The 23,097-nt window shown below is 36.6% G+C and overlaps 1 protein-coding gene across 1 annotated transcript; it reads right to left on the bottom strand.

The window, feature by feature from the left end:
- Positions 1-251: 251 nt before the first annotated feature.
- Positions 252-10,502, bottom strand: LOC134265522 (E3 SUMO-protein ligase ZBED1-like). The gene is made up of 5 exons (XM_062747745.1): positions 10,387-10,502; positions 10,285-10,301; positions 10,043-10,119; positions 8,399-8,430; positions 252-2,226 (listed from the first exon to the last, which is right to left on the bottom strand). The coding sequence occupies exons 1-5, from the start codon at positions 10,500-10,502 to the stop codon at positions 252-254; spliced, it is 2,217 nt and encodes a 738-aa protein (XP_062603729.1).
- Between the last annotated feature and the right edge of the window lie 12,595 nt (positions 10,503-23,097).

Below are 23,097 nucleotides of genomic sequence, written 5' to 3'. Positions count from 1 at the left end.
ACATACCGGATACAAAAAGAGCATTGTAAAATCAAACCTGCAAAGACAGACCTTTTAATCCCGAATTAAGTATACCACGATCTGCTGATTGTAGCAAAACACTTGAAAGACTTGTGAAAACGTATTTATTTATTTAATCAAACTCAATTAAATTTTACTTTTCAAAACTCAAAAGTCAAACCACATACAAAATAATTGAACAAACTTGCAATAGTAACATCAATCATCGCGAAAGTTCAAAGTTAAAACTGTCAGTCATCAAATATGGGGAGTGTTGGCAGTGAAGGCATTCCTGTTTCGGGTGTTTCTTGATTTGGCCGAGGAGGGGACTTTGGTTCCTGTTTCACCTGAATAATCTCGGGACCGGGAGTAGATGATAAAGTTTCCTGAGCTACTGCAATTGCAATTTTTTCCTCTTGTTTCAACTGCTTATTCAAGAAAACAAGCTTGTCGACCGAGTCCGAGTCAAGCGATGCTCGCAGCTTGGTAACTGTGCCCCCGGCGGTAGAAAATACGCGCTCTGAGGAAACCGAGGTCGCAGGAATGCAGAGTAATTTCCGGGCTAACATAGATAGCTTCTTGTAGGTTTCAGTATTTTTCTTCCACCAAATAAAAGGGTTGGATTTCCTATTTACAATTTTTTCCGACACATATAACTTGATTTCATCTTCAATTGTTGCCGGGGCAACAATTTCACAATCAGTTTCATAGTATTCTCCAAGCAAGTACGACATATCATCCTGATTAATACGCCCACGCTTGGTCGTTGGTTCATATTCTTGTGAATTATTCTGTAAATCCGAACAGGATTTTTCAGCAGCTGGTTCATTGGGTAGAATATCAGTTGTGTCACGCTGAAAATAGGATTTGATTGCTTCCTGCACAACAGTTCTCTTCTCCTCAGACAAAAAGGGGAGGGATTTGTACCGTGGATCCAAGAATGAGCAAAGCATCGGAACGCTTTCAACTTCAGAACCAATTGAAAATCTGCTTTCCAAATCAGACTTTACGTGTCTCTTAAATGAGGCCACGGCAACGCAATCCGAGTCCGTGGAAGTTAGGTGTTTGTTGAGTAGGCTGTAAAGTATTGGATATACACCACTTACATTTGGGTACTCCTCGCTGCACATCACTCTTGTCGCCATATAAAATGGCCGCAGCACTGTTATCATTCCTTCCAAAATTAACCACTGTCCATCACTTAAGTCGAGAATTCTGGCGTCATTTTCTTTGGTAACTTTTTTATCATGCAGAACAGCATACACAGCCATACGTTGCTCCTGCAGACGCTCAAACATATCAAATGTACTATTCCAACGCGTAGGACAGTCAATGATCAAATTGTTCTCAGGGAGGGACATTTGTTTCTGTCGAACATGCAATTCGTTAGTAGCAATAACCGATTTTCTAAAATGAGAAACAAGTTTCTTTGTTGCAGCAATTGTTTTCGATAGAGAACTCGCATTATCGAACCCACCGCGAATTGCTAACTGCAATGTGTGAGCAAAGCATCGAATGTGTTCCCACCGAAGATGCTCAACACAGGACACCATATTCGAAGCATTATCCGTCACTATAGCACATATCTGTGTGTTGTTAACTCCAAACTCATTTGAAATTGAACGGATTTCATTTGCCGTATTTTCTCCTGTGTGTCGCTCTGTAACTTTTCTTGTAGCTAGAACCGAGTTACGATAGTTCCATTGGTCATCAACAAAATGAGCCGTCATTGTTATGTAACCTTCTGTCGCCAGACTAGTCCAGTGATCAGACGTAAACGCAACAGCAATTTGGTTTTTAATGACGTCTTTTAAATTTTGAACAGCATCATTGTATTGGAGAGTGACATAATTTGAAACGGTTGTGCGGGATGGAACTTTAAATTGCGGATTCAGCTCTGTGCAGAATTCCTGAAACCCTCTCCCCTCTACAATACTCAATGGTCGTAGATCACGTGCACACATTAATGCTAGTTTTTGTGTAATTTTCTGATATTTCTCTCTTGTGACTGATAGAAGAGGAGATCTGAAAGCAGTTATCGGTGCTTGTTTTAACTGCTGGGCGACTGGTTTGCTTAAGTTAGTCGATTTATGCTTGAATTTAATGTGGTTCATCATAGTGCCTGTGCTTCCCCCTGCATAAGACAGTTCAATGGCACAAAGATTGCATTTAACCTTCTTTTTACCATTATTTTCAATAACAGTAAAATATTTCCATACCTCACTCCTTTTTTGACCTTCATCAGTCATTTTTTTTTAATTTTCTGGCGTCAACAACTTTGATATACTAATAAAAAAAATTACACGATAACAATGATGGATCCGGTTTACGTTCAATATTTTAAAGCTCTATATTCAACAATTTACCGTTATAAGCATGACAATTTGTATTTTCTTAGCAATAAAACGCAGCATTAAATGTTATTTATTTTAAAACATATGCTTGGAAAAATAAAATAATATACTGCTAGTTTTCGCTACTGGGAAATCGGAATTAAAAACGTTAGACCGCATTGGGTTTTAAATAGTTTTGTGAAATATTGTTTCCGGTATCGATTAAAACAGAAAACAATTGTTCGTAAGTAAATTTGTAACAGACAGACTGTGTTTTCTTTGGTAAATATAAAATAAAACAACTTGTTTGTGTCAAATTTTATTTCTGGTAGACATTGATTATGACCTTCGTGTAAACGTTTACTCAATTCGTAAACGTTTAGAGCATTTAATCGAAACGTCGCCGTTTACACGTGTAATCGTTTCGCCCTTACTGTTGTCAATGCCCTGAAACATTTCCATTCTTACTTGTATGGTCAAAAAGTGCTTATCCGCACTGACAACTCTGCTGTGAGTTGGGTAAGGAATCTAAAGAATCCCACAGGACAAAAGGCTAGGTGGTTGCAAGAACTTGAGAACTATGATCTAACAGTCACCCACAGACCTGGTAGAAAACATACGAATGCTGACGCCAGTTCAAGGAACCCCTGCAAAGTTTGTGTCAGGCAGGACAATGAACAGGAACAAGAAATACTACTTGAACAATTAACAGATGATACTGTCAGAAATTCTACTAGGGGAAAACAACAAGAAGTATCTGTCGAGACTGAAGCTCTACTGGATAGTACTTCTACCAAGGACTACAGAGAAAAGTTGGGAATTGAAACTTTACCACTGCAATAAATAGAATGATGATCCTGATTAAGTCTCTTATGTTCTTAGTGTAGTCTACTTGCATACCACATTAAATTAAAATCAGACTAAAACTGTAGTTGGAGTAGCATTTTGAGAGCATTTAACAGAAATTTCTATTTTTAGGTCACCTGAGTAAACTCAGGTGACCTATTGCTATCTGTTTTCGTCCGTCGTCGTGCGTCATGTGTTAACATTTAAACATTTTTAGCTTCTTCTCTGCAACTACTCAACTGATTTCCACCAAATTTTGGCATAAAGCATTTATAGGTTAAGGGAAACAAAAATTGTGAATTTCATGGTCCCTGCCCCCCTAGGGCCTGAGGGTTGGGGCAAAAACCACTAAAATTAATGCAATCTTTAAAAATCTTCTTTACTCCTGGACATCAAGCAGTCAAACTGTTAGCATGAAATGTAATGACCATTGAGTCCTCTACCAAAATTGTGAAATACATGGCCCCAGGGCCAGAGGTTCTAGTGCTATGGCGTGGCTCTATTGATTATATAGTGCAAATGCACTATTTCTTTAAAAATCTCCTTCTCTGCTCCTGGGTTTTAAATAAACTAACTAGGTACATAGTTATGATGAAAAAGTATGCCTCTTCCAAAATTGTGAATTTTATGGCCCCAGGATAGGGGATTCAGGTATTAGGGCGGGGCTCTATTATGATTATATAGAGAAAATGCAGAAATTCTTTGAAAATCTTCTTCTCTGCTCCTGGGTATCAAACAAACTAAAAAGTATATAGTTATGATGAGGAAGAATGCCTCTTCTAAAATTGTGAATTTTATGACCCCAGGCTCAGGGGTTCTGGTGTTAGGTGAAAATGCATTATTTCTTTAAAAATCTTCTCTGCTCCTGGGTTTTAAACTAAACTAACTAAGCACATAGTTATGATGAAGAAGAATTCCTCTTCCAAAATGTTGAATTTTATGGCCCCAGTGTCAGGGGTTCAGGTGTTAGGGCGGGGCTCTATAATGATTATTTAGAGAAAATGCAGAAATTTCTTGAGAATCTTCTTCTCTGCTCCTGGGTATTAAACAAACTAACTAAGTATATAGTTATGATGAGGAAGAATGCCTCTTTCAAAATTGTGAATTTTATGGCCCCAGGGTCAGGGGTTCAGGTGTTAGTGAGTGCTCTATTGATTATATAGTGAAAATGCATTATTTCTTTAAAAAACTTCTTCTCTGCTCCTGGGTATTAAACAAACTAAGTATATAGTTATGATGAGGAAGAATGCCTTTTCCAAAATTGTTAATTTATGGCCCCAGGGTCAGGGGTTCTGGTATAAGGGCGGGGATTTATTGGGTTTTAAATAAACTAACTAGGTACATAGTTATGATGAAAAAGTATGCCTCTTCCAAAATTGTGAATTTTATGGCCCCAGGATAGGGGATTCAGGTATTAGGGCGGGGCTCTATTATGATTATATAGAGAAAATGCAGAAATTCTTTGAAAATCTTCTTCTCTGCTCCTGGGTATCAAACAAACTAAAAAGTATATAGTTATGATGAGGAAGAATGCCTCTTCTAAAATTGTGAATTTTATGACCCCAGGCTCAGGGGTTCTGGTGTTAGGTGAAAATGCATTATTTCTTTAAAAATCTTCTCTGCTCCTGGGTTTTAAACTAACTAACTAAGTATATAGTTATGATGAGGAAGAATTCCTCTTCCAAAATGTTGAATTTTATGGCCCCAGTGTCAGGGGTTCAGGTGTTAGGGCGGGGCTCTATAATGATTATTTAGAGAAAATGCAGAAATTTCTTGAGAATCTTCTTCTCTGCTCCTGGGTATTAAACAAACTAACTAAGTATATAGTTATGATGAGGAAGAATGCCTCTTTCAAAATTGTGAATTTTATGGCCCCAGGGTCAGGGGTTCAGGTGTTAGTGAGTGCTCTATTGATTATATAGTGAAAATGCATTATTTCTTTAAAAAACTTCTTCTCTGCTCCTGGGTATTAAACAAACTAAGTATATAGTTATGATGAGGAAGAATGCCTTTTCCAAAATTGTTAATTTATGGCCCCAGGGTCAGGGGTTCTGGTATAAGGGCGGGGATTTATTGATTATATAGTGAAAATGCATTATTTCTTTAAAAATCTTCTTCTCTGCTCCTGGGTATTAAACAAACTAAGTATAAAGTTATGATGAGGAAGAATTCCTCTTCCAAAATGTTGAATTTTATGGCCCCAGGGTCAGGGGTTCAGGTGTAAGGGCGGGGCTCTATAATGATTATATAGAGAAAATGCAGAAATTTTTTGAGAATCTTCTTCTATGCTCCAGGGTATTAAACAAACTAAGTATATAGTTATGATGAGGAAGAATGCCTCTTTAAAAATTGTGAATTTTAGGTTCAGGGGTTCAAGTGTTAGTGGGTGCTCTATTGATTATATAGTGAAAATGCATTATTTCTTTAAAAATCTTCTTCTCTGCTCCTGCGTATTAAACAAACTAAGTATATAGTTATGATGAGGAAGAATGCCTCTTCCAAAATTGTTAATTTATGGCCCAAGGGTCAGGGGTTGTGGTGTTAGGGCGGGTATCTATTGATTATATAGTGAAAATGCATTATTTCTTTAAAAATCTTCTGCTCTGCTCCTGGGTATTAAACTAACTAAGTACATAGTTATGATGAGGAAGAATGCCTCTTTCAAAATTGTGAATTTTATGGCCCCAGGGTCAGGGGTTCTGGTGTTAGGGCGGGGCTCTATTGATTATATAGTGAAAATACACTACATCTTTGAAAATCTTCTTCTCTGCTCCTGGATATTAAATAAACTAACTAAGTACATAGTTATGATGAGGAAGGATGCTTCTTCCCATTTTTTGAATTTCATGGCTCAGGGGTTCTGGTGTTAGGGTGGGTCTCTGTTGGTTATATAGAGAAAATGCAGAAATTCTTTGAAAATCTTCTTCTCTGCTCCTTGGTATGAAGCAGATGAACTACCAACATAACTATGATGAGCAACGGCCATTCTGCCTGAATTGTGAATTTCAAGGCCCCTGGGTCAAGGGTACCATGGGGGGGGGGGGCTCTACTTATATACTGAAAATGAATTAATTGATTGAAATCCGCTCCTTGATAAGTAAGGGTGCCTTTTCCAAAATTGTGAAGAGTCAGGGGTTCATGTGTGGTAGTGGCACTACTGAAAATAGATTTTTTTGTTCCCCTAGTCTGTCTATGGGTATTAAGTAACCAAAGTAAGCATGCTAAGTGTATAGTTATGATAAGCAATGGTGCCTCTTTCAAAGTTGTGAATGCCATGACATCTAGTTTAAAACATAAACCAAATTCAATCGTTGAAAAGTTGTTGCATGATGCTCAGGTGACCTATAAGGCCTATGGGCCTCTTGTTATTAACCAAGGCGATAATGTTCATTGAAGTCAAAAACCTATTTGTAGAATTATGTATCTTTGTGTAGTCTACTTGTGTGCCAAGTTATATTGAAATCAGACCAAAACTGTAGGAGGAGTAGCATTTTGAAAGAATTTCAAAGAAATTTCTATTGTAGCAACCATGGCAACACCGTTCATCCAAATCAAAAACCGATAATTATGTATCTTAGTGTAGTCTACTTGTGTGTGCCAAGTTATACTAAAATCAGATCAAAAACTGTAGGAGGAGTAGCATTTTGTCTGTCTTTAAACAATTTTGAAAAACTGTTTAAAGACAGACAGACGGACGGACGTCGGACGCATTACTATCGCATAAGCTCTTCTGGTCTTTGACCAGTAGAGCTAAAAAGAAACTACTGTAAAATCACATATTTTCGTGGGGTCAAATTTTCGTGGTTTGAGGAAAAAATGTTGGTTCGTGGGGATTTGATTTCGTGGATGAAGAACTTTGTAGTAGTTGTGCACATGAAAATTGACATTTCGTGGTGGATATAAATTCGTGGGTCTCTTCATACCTCGAAAACAACGAAAATTAAACCCCCACGAAAATAAGTGATTTCACAGTATCCATATACAGATTTTTGGGAGGTTCAATTTCTATTAAAAGGGTGGAAGCCAAACACTCTTAGGCAAAAACAGCTAGAGGATTACAATATAGGTCCAATTTTAATAGCCATGGAAGATGGTGACAGACCCCCCTGGAAATCTATTTCTAACCAGTCTGAAGTTTTGAAGACCTTGTGGCGTCACTGGGATAAGTTACGGATAATGTTAGATATCGTAGATGGGAAGATGATGACAGTATCTCCTCTACAGACCAACTTGTTGTTTCAGAATGACTGCAAAAACACGTACTTCACCATTATCACGATGCATCTTCTGCGGGACATCTTGAGGTTGAGAAAAGACTAGAAAGAATAAAACAAGGCATTCTGTGAAAGACTATGTTCATGATGATTGCTATTCTTGTGACCACTGCGCATCCCGCAAACAATCGAAGATGAAAAACCATGCCAAACTGGGATCTTATCATGTAGGAAACCAATGGAGAGAGTGGCTGTATATATTCTTGGTTCTGTAACCAAACAAGGAAATAAATACATACAAGTTACTATCCTTCAAGAAAAAAAGGACTGCAATACGAGGACCATATGCATGTGTTTCTAACCGAAATTCACTTTAAGAAAATTTGTAGGTATAGTGAATATTCACATAGGTTTGTTCACATTTTCTACAATGATCTGCCTACTTATGACTGATTGTAGTCTCAAAGCAAAATTGTTAAATTTTATCTCCGATTAGCCTTTAGTTTTGTAAGTTTAAAAAATCGGGCTTTTTAAGTATTTTGATACATGTAACCCATAATGGCTGGGGCTTGACACCCGTTCTAGATTTATACGGAAGAAATATGGGAAAAATAAATCTGATGGTACACGTGTAGCATAGCTCTGTAGTACGCAGAATTTTTGTTGTCGGAGCCCCCCCCCCCCCCCCTTAAAACCGCTGCTACAGACCTCTATCAAACAGCATTTGGATTGCTGAAATATCAGATTATTTTGCGAGCATTGATGCACAAAACTAATGCCGTTGAAAATTGTTCTAGCTTACTAGTCGTTGAATGACGTTTTTGTCCCCCGCTTTCGCGAATGCGAGGGGACATTAAATCTCATTCGTCTGTCAGTCTGTCCGTCACAAAAACTTTAACCTTGCCCATAACTTTTGATTGAGAGTAGCTATGGCTTTCATAATTCACATGTTTATCCCTTGTGAAAAGACCTTTCTTTGGGTACCACCAAATTTGACCTTTCGACCTTGACCTTGGATTTTGTCCCACTTTTACTAACTTTTACTTTAGCCATAACTTTTGAACGGTAAGGACTAGGGCATTTATATTTCACATATGTATTTTTTGTGGCAAGGCCTTCCATTGGATACCAACAAGTTTGACCTTTTGACCTTGGAGATTTCCGTACTTATACAAAAAACTTTAACCTTGGCCATAATCTTTGAACAGTTAAGGTTAGGGCTTTCATACTTCATATATGTTATCCTTGTGAAAAGATCTTTTATAGGATACCAAAAACTTTGACCCTATGACCTTGAATTTGGAGTTTGACCTACTTCTAAAAACAAACCTTGACCATAACTTTTAAAGGGTTAAAACGAGGGCTGTTATACTTCACATATGTAATCCTTGTGACACGACCTTTCAATGGATATCGAGAACATTGACCCTTTGACCTTGACTTTGGAGTTTGACCTTTTTAAAAACGATGACCTTGGCCATAACTTTTGAACAGTAGACTATAGGACTTTCACATATATTTGTTGTGGCAAGGCCTTTCACTGGATACCAACAACCTTGACCTATTAACCTTGACCTTGGAGATTTTTGTACTTGTGAAAAACTTTAAACTTGGCCATAACTTTTGAACAGAAAGGGATAGGGCTTTCATACTTCACATATGTAATCCTTGTGAGAAGACCTTTCATAGGTTACAAAGAACTTCGACCCTTTGACCTTGACCTTGGTTTTTATCTTTTTATGCTATGATTTGTGACCCATTGACCCTGACCTTCACGATTGACCTTATTTTTCAAAAAAAAAAATCCTACTTCAGTGATAATTTCTAGATTACATATGATAGGGCGTTCATATTTGAGACAATATGTCATAAAAAAATGACATCTCACCTCCAAAGACACCGAAAGCGGGCGACCACAATTCTTTGAATTTGCTTGTTTATTCAAGTTGTTAAGTTACTTGTATCTATGTACTGCAAGTTCTTCCTACTTTTTAAACTGCTGTGCCATAGAATCAATATTAGTTTGTATATAAAAGTATATGTTTAAGAGAGAAATTCGGATCCTCCAATGAATAAATAAAGACGATAGTCGGATTTAAAAGCGCGATTTGCCAATGAATGTTACATTTTAATATTCGAATTATTCTACGGGCAAGTTGCCTAAGGGGCGAACTCTCTAACATTCTCGCGCATGCGTAACCTGTCGTTTGCCCATAGTATCCGGTTTTACCTCGCTTATATATTGACTGCGTGAAACTAAGGGTCCAAGCAACTAGTTATGATTGACTGGATTTTTTTTTCAAAATGGACGGAAGCTGTAGCTTTTCCTAATCAAGAAGCAAATACTGTCGCAAAGGCTTTTGTAGATACTTTTATTTTTCGTTTCGGCACTCCATTAAAAATCCATTCCGATCAGGGTCGGAACACTGAATCCAATGTTTTTCAAGAAATGTATGATCTGTTGCAAATTGACAAGACTCAAACAACTACATGTAGTTATCACCCTCAATCAAACGGGAATGTAGAAAGATTTAACCGAACATTAGGTGACATGCTTTCTATATACTGTAATAATTAAGAACCAAGATCAATGGGACCAGTTTTGCCCCAAGTTGTTATGGCTTACCGAGCCTCTGTACAGTCTAGTACTGGACAGACACCAAATGCCATGATGCTGGGAAGGGAGATAACCATTCCTATGAGAGCTGTTTTAAGACAACCTGTACCTGGAAGTAACAAATGTTCATATGAAGAAAATTACATCACAAAACTGAAAAGAAGCTTTGTCAAATATATGATCTCGGGAGAGAAAATTTAAGCCAAGTGCAATATACCAAAAGAAACAGTACGATGTTAAATCTAAAAAAAAAACGTTACAAAGAAGGACTAACTGTTTGGCTCCATGACACTACAAAGAAAAAGGGAGATACAAATTATCTACCAGAAAGAAAGGGCCATAAGTAGTAATCAAGAAAATTGATGACTTGACTTACCTTGTTAAAAAATCCAAAAATTCAATGGCAAAAATCACATCATATTGACCGTCATCTACCATACCATGGTAGAAAAATAATAAAGAGGTATCAACCTCAGTAAGCTGCGTTTCCATTCCACTCAGTTCTTGTCATCGTCGCAAACCACGGTCAAAGTGTTCGATCCCCTCCCATTCTGGAGAGAGCTACATATGCGGACTCCGGACCCTGGCTTGAGACGATGAGTTCTTGTATGCAGAAATAAAAGTGAATGCTGTTTTTACTACATTAAGTTGTTATTTTTTTTTTAATAATGGATAGTATTCACAAGATGCTTTCGTATGTACCAGATTAATTGATCGTCATACCAAAGTCTACACTAAGTACTCCTACAAATTTATACCATGTTTAATAATTATCTACTGGAGAAAAATCAAATCAATTAATTTAAGCTAATTTATATCCTGATAATTATTTTAATGATGTATACATAAACAAGTGATCCACGTGTTTTGTGTGAAACTGTCCTTACAACAATACAAACTGATTGTAAGTACTTGGCACTGTTATGCCACTAATTAACTGTTCAAAGAATAATTTATTCAACAATTATTACACTCTTCACACTTTAAGAGTAATCCGACAGGAGTTTCTTTTATTTATTTTTTTAAAATCAAATCTTATCCCTGGTCAACGGTACGAACTTGATTCAATTTCAAATAAAACTTTTCTCATTTTTCTCTCTAATAAATGACTGCATACTTTAAAACCGAAAATTCGTCGAATCATATATATATTTACAGTCAAATATCAACTCATCGAATGAATATTCAAATATTTGTTGACATCCCTGGTAATAATAAATTTAATTTTGGCTTGATCAACCCGCATGATAGATTAAAGGGTTGAGATTATTACGGTTTTTTAGCTCTACTGGTCAGAGACCAGAAGAGCTTATGTGATAGTTATGCGTCCGTCCGTCTGTCTGTCTGTCTGTCCGTCTGTAAACAATTTTTCAAAATGCTACTCCTCCTACAGTTTTGGTCTGATTTCAATATAACTTGGCACACAAGTAGACTACACTAAGATACATAATTCTATGTATCGCTTTTTGATTTCGATGAACGGTGTTGCCGTTGTTACTAAAAATAGAATTTTTTGTGAAAATCATTCAAAATGCTACTCCTCCTACAGTTTTGGTCAGATTTCAATATAACTTGGCACACAAGTAGACTACACTAAGGTACATAATTCTGTGTATCGCTTTTTGATTTCGATGAACGGTGTTGCCGTTGTTACTAAAAATAGAAAAATTTGTGAAAATCATTCAAAATGCTACTCCTCCTACAGTTTTAATCTGATTTCAATATAACTTAGCACACAAGTAGACTACACTAAGATACATAATTCTATGTATCAGTTTTTGATTTCGATGAACGGTGTTGCCGTTGTTACTAAAAATAGAAAAATTTGTGAAAATCATTCAAAATGCTACTCCTCCTACAATTTTAATCTGATTTCAATATAACTTGGCATACAAGTAGACTACACAAAGATACATAATTTTATATATCGGTTTTTGATTTCGATGAACGGTGTTGCCGTTGTTACTAAAAATAGATTTTTTTGTGAAAATCATTCAAAATGCTACTCTTCCTACAGTTTTGGTCTGATTTCAATATAACACACAAGTAGACTACACTAAGATACATAATTCTTTGTATTGGTTTTTTTAATTTTAAAGAACGGTGTTGCTTTTGTTACTAAAAGTTGAAATTTCTGTGAAAAACATTCAAAATGCTACTCCTGGTACAGTTTTGGTCTGATTTCAATATAACTTGGCACACAAGTAGACTACACTAAGATACATAATTCTGTATATAGGTTTTTGTTTCAATGAACGGTGTTGCTGTTGTTACTTAAAAAAGAAATTTCTTTGAAATACATTTAAATGCTACTCCTCCTACAGTTTTGGTCTGATTTCAATATAACTTGGCACACAAGTAGACTACACTAAGATACATAATTCTGTGTATCGTTATTTGTCATTATTCTATTTATTGCTTTTGTAAAGTTTTATATCCCAACTGCTACTTTTCTCTTTCTTTATTATAAGTACAAACCAGTAGAGCTTCAGTCTTGACAGAGACTTCTGGTTTTAATTTGGTTCCAGAAAAGGAGAAAATAGAAGAGAAACTGAAGTATACACAAATCAGCAGCCTAAATTTAAACCAAGGTGCAGCTAATCTGAATCATATCCTTTTAAATTAATAAATGCTGAACCTGTTCCGGGCCTTGTACCTGAACCAATATTATTCTCTTTTTTTAGCTTACCTGAGCTGAAAGCTCAAGTGAGCTTTTCTGATCTCCCGATGTCCGTCTGTCTGTCTGTCCGTTCCGTAAACCTTTAACATTTTCAACTTCTTCTCAAGAACCACTGGGCCAATTTTAACTAAACTTGATACAAAGTATCCTTGGGTAAAGGGGAGTTTAAATTTCTAAAATGAAGGGCCTTGTCCCCTGAAAAGGGGAGATAATCAAGAAAAGACAAAAATAGAGTGGGGTCATTAAAAGATCTTCTTCTCAAGAACCACTGGGCCAGAAAAGCTGAAACTTATGTGCAGGCATCCTAGTGTAGTGTACAATATAATTGTCTAAATCATGACCCCCAGGGGTAGGGCGGGGCCAGAATAGGGGATTCAAGATTTACATTTAATATAAAGGAAAAATCTTTAAAAATCCTCTTCTTAAGAACCACTGTCCCAGAAAAGCTGAAACTTATGTGCAAGCATCCCTGAGTAGTGTAGAGTATAACTTGGGGGTGCCACAATAGGGGATCGAACATAGAAATATATAGGAACAATCTTTAAAAATATTCTTCTCAAGAACCAATGGACTGAAAATTATGTGGAAGCATCCTTAGGGTAGTGTAGATTCTAGAGTATAACCAGAAGTCTCTGTCGAGACTGAAGCTCTACTGGTTTGTACTTGTAGCAAAGGAAGAGAAAACTGCTAAAGTTGGGAATTGAAACTTTACAACAGTAATAAATAGAATAATGATCCTTCATAAAGTCTCTTTATGCTCTTAGTGTAGTCTGCTTGTGTGCCAAGTTATATTGAAATCAGACCAAAACTGTAGGAGGAGTAGCATTACAGAAATTTCTATTTTTAGTAACCACGACAACACCGTTCACGGAAATCAAAAAAAGATAAACATAATTTTGTATCTTAGTGTAGTCTACTTGTTTGCCAAGTTATATTGAAATCAGACCAAAACTGTAGGAGGAGTAGCATTTTGTAAGAAATTTCACAGAAATTTCTATTTTCAGTTACCACGGGAACACCGTTTATCGAAATCAAAAACCGATACACAGAATTATGTATTTCAGTGTAGTCTACTTGTGTGCCAAGTTATATTGAAATCAGACCAAAACTGTAGGAGGAGAAGCATTTTGAAAAAAATTCCCAGAAACTTCTATTTTTAGTAACCACAGCAACACCGTTTATCGAAATCAAAAACCGATACACAGAATTATGTATCTTAGTGTAGTCTACTTGTGTGCCAAGTAGGGCTGGGCAATAATATCGATATTTCAATATATTGCAATACAATGACAAAGAATATCGTATCGCAATACGATTTTGTAATATCGATATATTGGCAATATACTTAGATTAAGGAAATTTGTCATTAAAAATAAAAATGGACTTATGAAAGTTTGTTATTAAGCCAAACAGTAAGTCAGAAGTTGTTTTGTTGGAACATTTCAGAGCATAACTTAACTGAAATCAAAAAGATTTTTTTCCATGTTGGTTACTTATCATAGTTATGTACATTCTGCATGTAGTTAAAGTAAATTTAGTACGAAAATGCCATTTTTATTACCTTGAAAATATTGCAATACATATCGCAATACGGTTTAAAATATCGCAATATATCGCAAAACGAAATCTCGGGCCAATACCCAGCCCTAGTGCCAAGTTATATTGAAATTAGACCAAAACTGTAGGAGGAGTAGCATTTTGAAAAATTGTTTACAGACAGACGGACAGACAGACAGGCGGACGGACGCCGGACGCATTACTATCGCATAAGCTTTTCTGGTCTCTGACCAGTAGAGCTAAAAATCATGACAGCGGATATTGTTTATCTGAAATTCAAACAAGAGACATGAAAAAAATATACAACACAGAATACTGAAAGAAAATATTTGTGAATTAAGTTAACGGGGCCGACTGTACTTTTCATTGCGCAGTATTTTGTGCATCATAGTAAAATGAAGCGTAATTACTGTTTGAAACCAACTGTTTTCACTTGATTAATAAAATTTAACAAAAATAAAAAACTACAGGATTGAAAATGTAAGTAAAATTTTATATAAATGAATTTTTAACCGATTTTGCAATTGATAGATAGGCTGACGTTGTTATAGTGTGTGTTTGACGTTATGATAAACTGAAGCTATTAAAGAAAGGATTAATAAAAATACTATTATAAAAAATTAAACATAGGTTCTTGAAATTTCAAACATAATAATTCAAATACAATATTGTATTACTCATCAAATATGTCAATTGTAATAATTAGTTTTGTTGATTGTAGGTGGGCTTGTAGGCTTTCTGACAAGTCCTATTCATCACGTAAGAAGATGATGCGGCACTATCAAGATAAGCACGAGGATATTATCCGATGCAATACATGCAATCATGAGCTCCCAAGCTCTAGTAGTCCAGTAAAGAAGAAGTATTGACCTTAAACAAATTGCAACAAAAAATTTTTTTACAGCAGTTCAAAGGTGTTCTGTTAGTAATCATAATGAGAAAAATCCACTTCAAAATATTGTAATTTAAAATATTTTTTTATCGAATAAAACTCGCTATATTTTGCTTACGTTCAATGTCTTTTATGCGCTACCGTACCTCAAGTTTATGACGTATTATTGGTGGATCTTACGTCAACAACATCATGAGAGATGAGAATTTATGAGAGTTATTTGTACCTTGCCGTATTTCTAGGAGGTAAGTTATAATTGAATATGCAGTAAAACATTGTAAAACATTTTTACATGTTTTGATCCTCTTACATTTAAAAAATAATCAATCCACAGCAGACGTGAATAGGTCAGTAGTACGATCTCGAATACGATGGCATATGTTATAAATGCCCATATTTATTTAGAAAAAAATAAAAGTTTTCATTTAATTTAAGAGTTATATTGTGCTGCATTAGATAATAAAGCCTATCTTTTATAATTTGTGCGAAATTAAACCTAATCGTTGGGGGTCATACATATTGGAAAAAAAAATTATGGAACGCAATTCGAGTCAAAAATTAACAAAATACAGCATAAGGCTTCATTTCTTTTTATTTTTTTTTTCGCAATGGAATAATGAATTTCTTTTTGAATAAATAAGATGATTATATTCATCAAATACAGCGTATGTAATTGTATTTCAACTTTAAATGTATGACGTATCCCAATCTCATTCATTTTAAAATTAATTTTGTTTTAAAAATCAATTTGTTGATATAAATGTACCTTCTATAATTATAAACTCAGTGTATTGCTTGAGATTTAAAGTTAAAATCAGAATTTAATTGCCGATTTTACTAATACTAATTTTGATTGATCAAGAGTGACAAATGTAACATGTCTACAAATGTATTTTCTTTTCAAACCTTTCAGCGATTATGGAGGTCTGCAAAATATGTCACGGTCCCCTTGCTACCAGCAGCACTGTATGCCTGACTTCGAAAGGAAGCAAAACTATTAATGCAGCGAGTGAAGAAAGAGGACAGGACATACTTTGTATCCCTGGTGATGTCGTTCATACAGACTGCAGAAAATTCCTTACTGATAAGAGAAGAATTCTTGTAGCAAAGCGGAGAATAGCAAATTGCAACGATACCCCAGAACCTCCAAAACTCAGATCTCATTCATCTTTTGACTTCCGGGACCACTGTTTGTTCTGTGGATTTCCAGCTAAAATAAATGACAGGAAACGTGGAAACGATGCTTTTAGTGTTAGAACATTTGAATTTCAGAAGACCATTGGGAAAATTTGCGAAGAAAGGAATGACAGTTGGAGCCGTGAAGTTAAAGGAAGGCTGGGAGTTATAAATGACTTACACGCAGCTGATGCTGTATATCACCAAACCTGTAGTGTCAATTTCCGTACCAGAAAAAACATTCCAAGCACATTTTCTCCAACACCAGCGAAACAAAAAAAGGAATGTACCTCAGGTAGACCAGTAGAGCTCATACAACAGAAAGCATTCATGAAAATAACTGATTATTTAGAAGCAAATGACGATGAGCAAATTACCATAGTAGATCTTGTTAAAAAAATGGAAGAATTTTGTGAAATCCCTTACAGTGTTGTGTACATGAAGCAAAAGCTTCAACAAAAATATAACAAAGACATTGTCTTCACTGATGTGAATGGCAAAGTGGATGTTGTCACATTTTGTTACACAGCTAAATCAATTCTTCATGACTTCTACATGCAACAGAAAAAAGATCCTGAGTCAGACAAGATTGCTCTAATAACCGCTGCATCCAAGATCATACGCAGTGACATTAAGTGCATGTCCATTTCAAAGCAATCTTATCCATCCCCAACAGAAGTAGGATCGATGAATTTTCATACAAGTTTCTTACCGCTGTCACTGAAAAAATTTTTAGATAGCATTTTCATAGAAAAAAATCCTAGTCTGAAGATAGCAGCTATTGGTCAAGCGATGATTCAGGCGGCAAGGCCAAGGGTCATTATTTCACCATTACAAATCAGCCTGGGTGTTGTTCTGCATCAACACTTTGCCTCTCGTTTCCTTATCGACACCTTGCATAATCTTGGCTTCTGCACATCCTACTCTGAAATTAAAAAGTTCCAATCATCCGCTGCTGTGGTACAGGGCAATTCACTTCAGGTTGATGTTGGAGAGGAGTCTTGTTTGCAGTTTGTCGCAGACAATGTTGATCACAATTCCTGTACGATTGATGGTCTGAATACTTTCCATGGAATGGGAATCATGGCAGCAATAACACCAGTTGTGAAAAAAGATTTTCAAGTTCCAAGAAGAGATGTTTCAAAAGAGGAAGTACTGAACATTGGAACAATTGATGTATCTCTGTACCAGCAGAAAACAAAGACTGAAAAGATACCATTTGCCAAACTCAGAATCTTGGAAGCAAAAAATAAATTTTGGGAATTAGACTTCATGTCATCCATAATTTGGCCGTTGAGATATCCAAAACCTGCATGGTCTGGATTTTTACAGATGTTTAGTAGTGGAACCTTCCCTGGACAGTCTTCGTCAGTTTTTTTCCCAATGATAGACCTTGATCCAAGTAACATGTCTTGCATCTACACAACACTCAAATTTGTTGGTAAGGAAGCTTCGAGGTACAACAAAACGCCCGTAATAACCTTCGATCAACCCTTGTACTGGAAAGCGCTTCTTATTACTAGAAATGAAAGAGAAAGTGACTTAAATAGAATAGTAATACGCCTTGGAGGTTTTCATTTACAGATGAGCTTCCTCGGTGCCATTGGTCATATCATGGGGGGATCAGGTTTACAAGAGCTTCTTGAATGTGTCTATGCTCCAAATGCCGTTGTACATATGCTCAGTGGAAAGGCTGTTTCAAGAGCCGTCAGAGGTCATTTTTTGGTTGAATCTACTCTTTATGCCCTAATTCTGTCTGAGATTTATGGAATACGAATTCCAAATGAAGAAAATGGAGGGGAAAAAAATCCAAACGATGAATCAAGGGAACTTCAACCTGATGACACAGATTTAGATATGGAGAATCATTCTGCAGAAAACTCGTCAGATTGCAATCTTGCACAGAAGGACAGCGGTAATGCAGATGAGGACTTGAGTGGCAGAGATGATAGCTTCCACATGTGGCATCCTGACTTACAAGTTATTTGTGCACTGTATGACGATATGTGCAATGAAAACTTATCAGCGGATGAAGCTTGTAAAAATGACGTTTTTAAGGGCATAAAAGACAAAATGTCAGGATTTATGAGAGATCTCTCCACGAATCGCACAGCTACCCTTTGGTTTGAATACCTTATCATGGTTTCCCTCCTGCACACATTTATAAAAGCTGAAAGGACAGGGGATTGGTTTCTACATCTACAAACAGTTCAAAAAATGCTGCCATATTTAGCTGCTGCTGGACATAACCTATATGTTAAATCTGCATATATTTACTTGAGTGAAATGTGCGAACTAGAAGAGACACATCCTGATGTCCATAGTCTTTTTGCAGCAGGCTATCATGTTGTTCGCAGATCCAATAAGTACTGGGCAGGATTATCTACCGATTTATCAATTGAACAGATCTTGATGCGTAGTCTGAAAACAACGGGTGGACTAACCAGAGGCAGAGGAATGTCCGAGTATCAAAGAGCGTTGTGGTTGTTGTCCAGCCCAATATGTGCAGAGATTACTCAGAGTCTACAGATATTGACAGAAGTAAACTACAGCACAAGTGAGCAGCATAAAGAAACTTCAAAAAGCAGACAAGAAAGAGATCATAAAGACCTGTTAGTGCTTGTGAATCGGATAGTGGAGCGGAACCCTTTTGATAGAAATGTTGATCAACTTCGAAGTATCGAAACAGGGATGACAGCAGAAAAAGATGTGAATGTTGACAGATGCAATGAGATTGGATCTAAGATAATTTCTTCATTGCCTGGAAATGATGCAACCACCTTCTCTTTCAAGAAAAAGAACAAAGTCATAACCATGCACACTAAACAAGCCGTAACAATCGATAATGAAACTTCCCAAGTAGATCCGCAACTTTTATTTCAGAGGATAACAACTGTAGCCCGAGACGCATTTCCCGAAATGAGTGAACTTTTTAAATTTGAACTGTCAAGTCATCCCTCTTCTCTGTTTGATAATTCGGGAATGCCACGAGAAGCGCACAAAAGCACCCTTGCAGATGCAATTTGGACGTCGGGTGAATGCGGGATTGATGCCTTACCGGTCGATACTAAATATGTACTGGATGGTGGGTCTTTATTGCACAAATTACCATGGACTTCCAAATCAACATTTGGCGATATATCCAAAATGTATTCAAGATACGTTGCTTCCAAATTTCCAAACTGCATGGTTGTCTTTGATGGTTACTCAAACGGCCCCACAACCAAAGATGTTGCTCACATCAGACGCTCCAAGGGTCTTACTGGACGTGATGTTTTCTTCAATGAAAATACACCGTTTCGTTCCAAAAAAGAAGTGTTTCTGTCTAATCAATCAAACAAACAGAAATTTATCGAGCTCTTACAGAATGACCTACAAAAGTCAGGATGTTGCACAATAAATGCAGACTGTGATGCAGACCTTCTGATTGTTCAAACGACGTTATCGCAAGGAAAAGAAAATAATGTCGCTCTTATTGGAGAAGACACAGACCTTTTAGTGCTTTTATTGCATCATATTGATCTTGCGGAAAGCAAAGAAGTTTATTTTCTCTCTGACAGAATTAACAAAACTGGAAAAATATGGGACATTAAAAAGACAAAGATACATTTAACAGACGAAGTTTGCGAGTGTATTCTGTTTTTACATGCATTGACAGGCTGTGACACTACCTCTAGAATATATGGTTTGAGTAAGGGACAAATGTTAAAGAAAGTAAAAGCTAATTCAGCTTATTACAAGGAGGTTTCCTCTTACTTTCTAATAAATTCGCCGATGCCATCTAAAGAAATGCTTGCATCTCAAGGGGAAGAGGTTATAGCTGGTTTGCTTGGCGCTCAACCTTGCGAAGGACTAGATCTACTGAGATTTCGGAAATTTGTCACCAAAACATCCCGTGTTGAAAAACAGGTACAAGTATGCAGTCTCCCACCGACATATGCAGCTGCAATATATCACATTTACCGAGTATACCATCAAGTACAAGAATGGATAGGTAATAACCTGGAGCCAAAAGACTGGGGATGGAAGTTGGAAAACGGGATTCTGGTTCCAACAAAAACACATCTCCCCCCTGCACCTGAGGAATTATTGAAAATAATTCGCTGTAACTGCAAATCAAATTGTGAATCCAAACGTTGCAATTGTAAACGACATGGTATTGTTTGTTCCATGAGTTGTGGGGAATGCCGTGGTACGAGTTGCTCTAATTCTATTGGTGGAGACATTAATTTTGATGATGAATGAGGATCACTTTATGAACTTTTATCGACTTGAAATCGACTCAAACTATCAAAAAATTCAAAAATCCTTTTATTTTAAACATTTATTAATTAATTTTTAAAATACATTTATGTCTGTATTTATTTTGATGGTAAACTCTAAGATAAAAGTTTGTAACAATGAATCAATTGAATTATTTTTGGACAAATTTGTGACCCAAAATATCATTTATTTCAAGCAAAAAAAAAAAAAAATTTCCCTCAAGAGGATTTTGGTGGATTTTTTATTTAAGTATGATATGAAAGTATAGAGGCGTATGCCACAAAATTTTTTTCTGTTGCAATTTGTTTAAGGTCACCCCCCAAATTTTGCTAAATTGACTGGACTATAGGAAGTACCTGATGACCAGACATTTCGAACAGCATCATCCGGGACAGGTATGTTACACAATCCAGAGGAAGGAGAAGCGGGACCCCACCAGTCAATCCCTCCCCTACAAGCCCAGACAAATCTCCAGGTATCCATCACCAAAACAGCAAAAGAAATCCACAACATCTACCGGTACACAAAAACACAATGGTAAAAAGACAGAGGAAACAGTGAGTAACAACAAAAGAGAAATCAAAGAGATCTCACCTTCGAGAAGTCCCTGTTTCTATATCCCTTCATGGCAGTCTACCTCTAGTTAATTTGTATGGTCTAGATGATCTCAATGAGCCTTTTTCATTTGAGCACACACACACACCCCTCCGGAAAATCGTAAGGTGCAATCCTCTTGTGGCTTCAGCTGTTTCTCCAGTGCGTGACTATCCTCTTGTGAGCCACCTTCATCCAGTGAGTGACCTTCTTTCTGCGACAGCTGCTCCTCCAGCAAGGAGTGATGTGGTTCCTTCATCTATGACCTTTGCTGTTCCTGTTGTGAGTGTGACTGCTCCACCTGCAGCCATTGGTGTTCCGACCGTTAGGACTCAGACTGGCATTCCACCAGGGAACTTTGATTATCCTGTGGCTTCCGCTTTTGCACCTTTTTACGAAATGGTGATGAACCCTGTTCCTGCTTATGCCACTATTAAGTCTCCAAGTTCCTTTATTGCCAACCAGGGAGCTGATTTTCTTCTGGTTTCTCCGTTGTAGGATTCCATGCTTGATGCTTGATGTGTCCATTGTGTCTCCTGCATCATCACCTGTGGAAATCTGTCCTCCCGCACCACATTACATTCTGCACACCTGCCAGGGCTCAGACCTGAGTAAATCATCACAGGACCTATACATGATCCCAGGCTATTCTTTGCCGGAGCCTCAAGCGGACTGCGTAGCAGCTTCGCAGACAATATTTATAAGAGAGCCAATAAAGAAGCACGGAGATCAGTTGGACACTCCATCACCTAGATTTCTTTTTCTGCCTGCAGCATAACCAAGAGAGAGGAAATTCGCTTCCTTGATGGCCGGACAAACTACTTGATAAGCACTATTTGCCCCGACCCTCACTACCCTATCACCATGAAGTCTTCAACACAAACTGAGGAGTCGGACATTTGGCTACCCTCATCTATGAAACGGGATGCGTCAACACAGGTTACGACCAGACAGACCTTAACCTTGGAATGAAACGTTAATATAAATTGTCTTAAATGTAATTGATATCATTGTAAAAAGACATATATATAGATACATGTATAAGCAATTTTATATTCAATTTGTAACTATATGAAGAGCCATTAAAAGGCAGAAAGTGCTTACAGTTAAAATGACTATTCGAGTCTTGTGAATCTTGATTTTATTTATTAGATATATATTAATATTTTACTGTACCAAAAACTGGATTTTTCTTAAATTAGATATATAAATATATATATTTTTCTTTGAATTCTTATCCATAATTTTTGCATTCCTTATATATGACTGTTGTTTATCAGTTCGCATCGCTTCTATATTTGTGTAAGTATTGTGAAAAATATACTAAGCCTGGTAAATTTTACTAGGAAAAGCAAAATGATAATGGTAAAAGTCAGCCTATGTGATTTTTAGCTCAACTGGTCAGAGACGAGAAGAGTTTATGTGATAGTCTGTCTGTAAACAATTTTTCAAAATGCTACTCCTCCTACAGTTTTGGTCTAATTTCATTATAACTTGGCACACAAGTAGACTACACTATGATACGTTATTCTTTTTAACGTTTTTTGATTTCGATGTTGCCGTGGTTCCTAAAAATAGAAATTTCTGTGGTCCAATTTCATTAAAATTTGGCACACAAGTAGATTATACTAAGATACATAATTCTGTGCATCTTTTTTTATTATGATGAACGATGTTGCATGGTTACTAATAATAGAAATTTCGCTTTTAAAATGCTACTTCTCCTACAGTTTTAGTCCGATATCAATATTAATTGGCACATAAGTAGACTACACGACGATACCTAATTCTGTGTGCATCGGTTTTTGATTTCGGTGAACGGTGTTGCCGTGGTTACTAAAAATAGAAATTTCTGTGAAATACTTTCAAAATGCTACTCCTCTCACAGATTAAGTCTGATTTCAATATAACTAGGTACACAAGTA

This window comes from Saccostrea cucullata, unplaced genomic scaffold (assembly GCF_032062105.1).
Source record: "Saccostrea cucullata isolate Sc308-1 unplaced genomic scaffold, CSIRO_AGI_Scuc_v1 ctg157, whole genome shotgun sequence".
NCBI classification, from domain to species: Eukaryota; Metazoa; Mollusca; class Bivalvia; order Ostreida; family Ostreidae; genus Saccostrea; species Saccostrea cuccullata.
The sequence above is the reverse complement of the archived record's forward strand: the minus strand, read 5'-3'. Positions and strand labels throughout refer to the sequence as shown.

What these genes read in the sequence shown, in the direction of transcription:
- LOC134265522 (XM_062747745.1), bottom strand. Translation starts at nt 10,502, where the DNA reads ATGGAAACGCAGCTTACTGAGGTTGATACCTCTTTATTATTTTTCTAC. An exon ending in TGGCATTTGGTGTCTGTCCA is followed by an intron (nt 8,431 to 10,042) that starts GTACTAGACTGT and finishes CTAAAGTAAAAG; the next exon opens with TTAGTAAAAGTGGGACAAAA. An exon ending in GGACAAAATCCAAGGTCAAG is followed by an intron (nt 2,227 to 8,398) that starts GTCGAAAGGTCA and finishes AGGTCAAAAAAG; the next exon opens with GAGTGAGGTATGGAAATATT.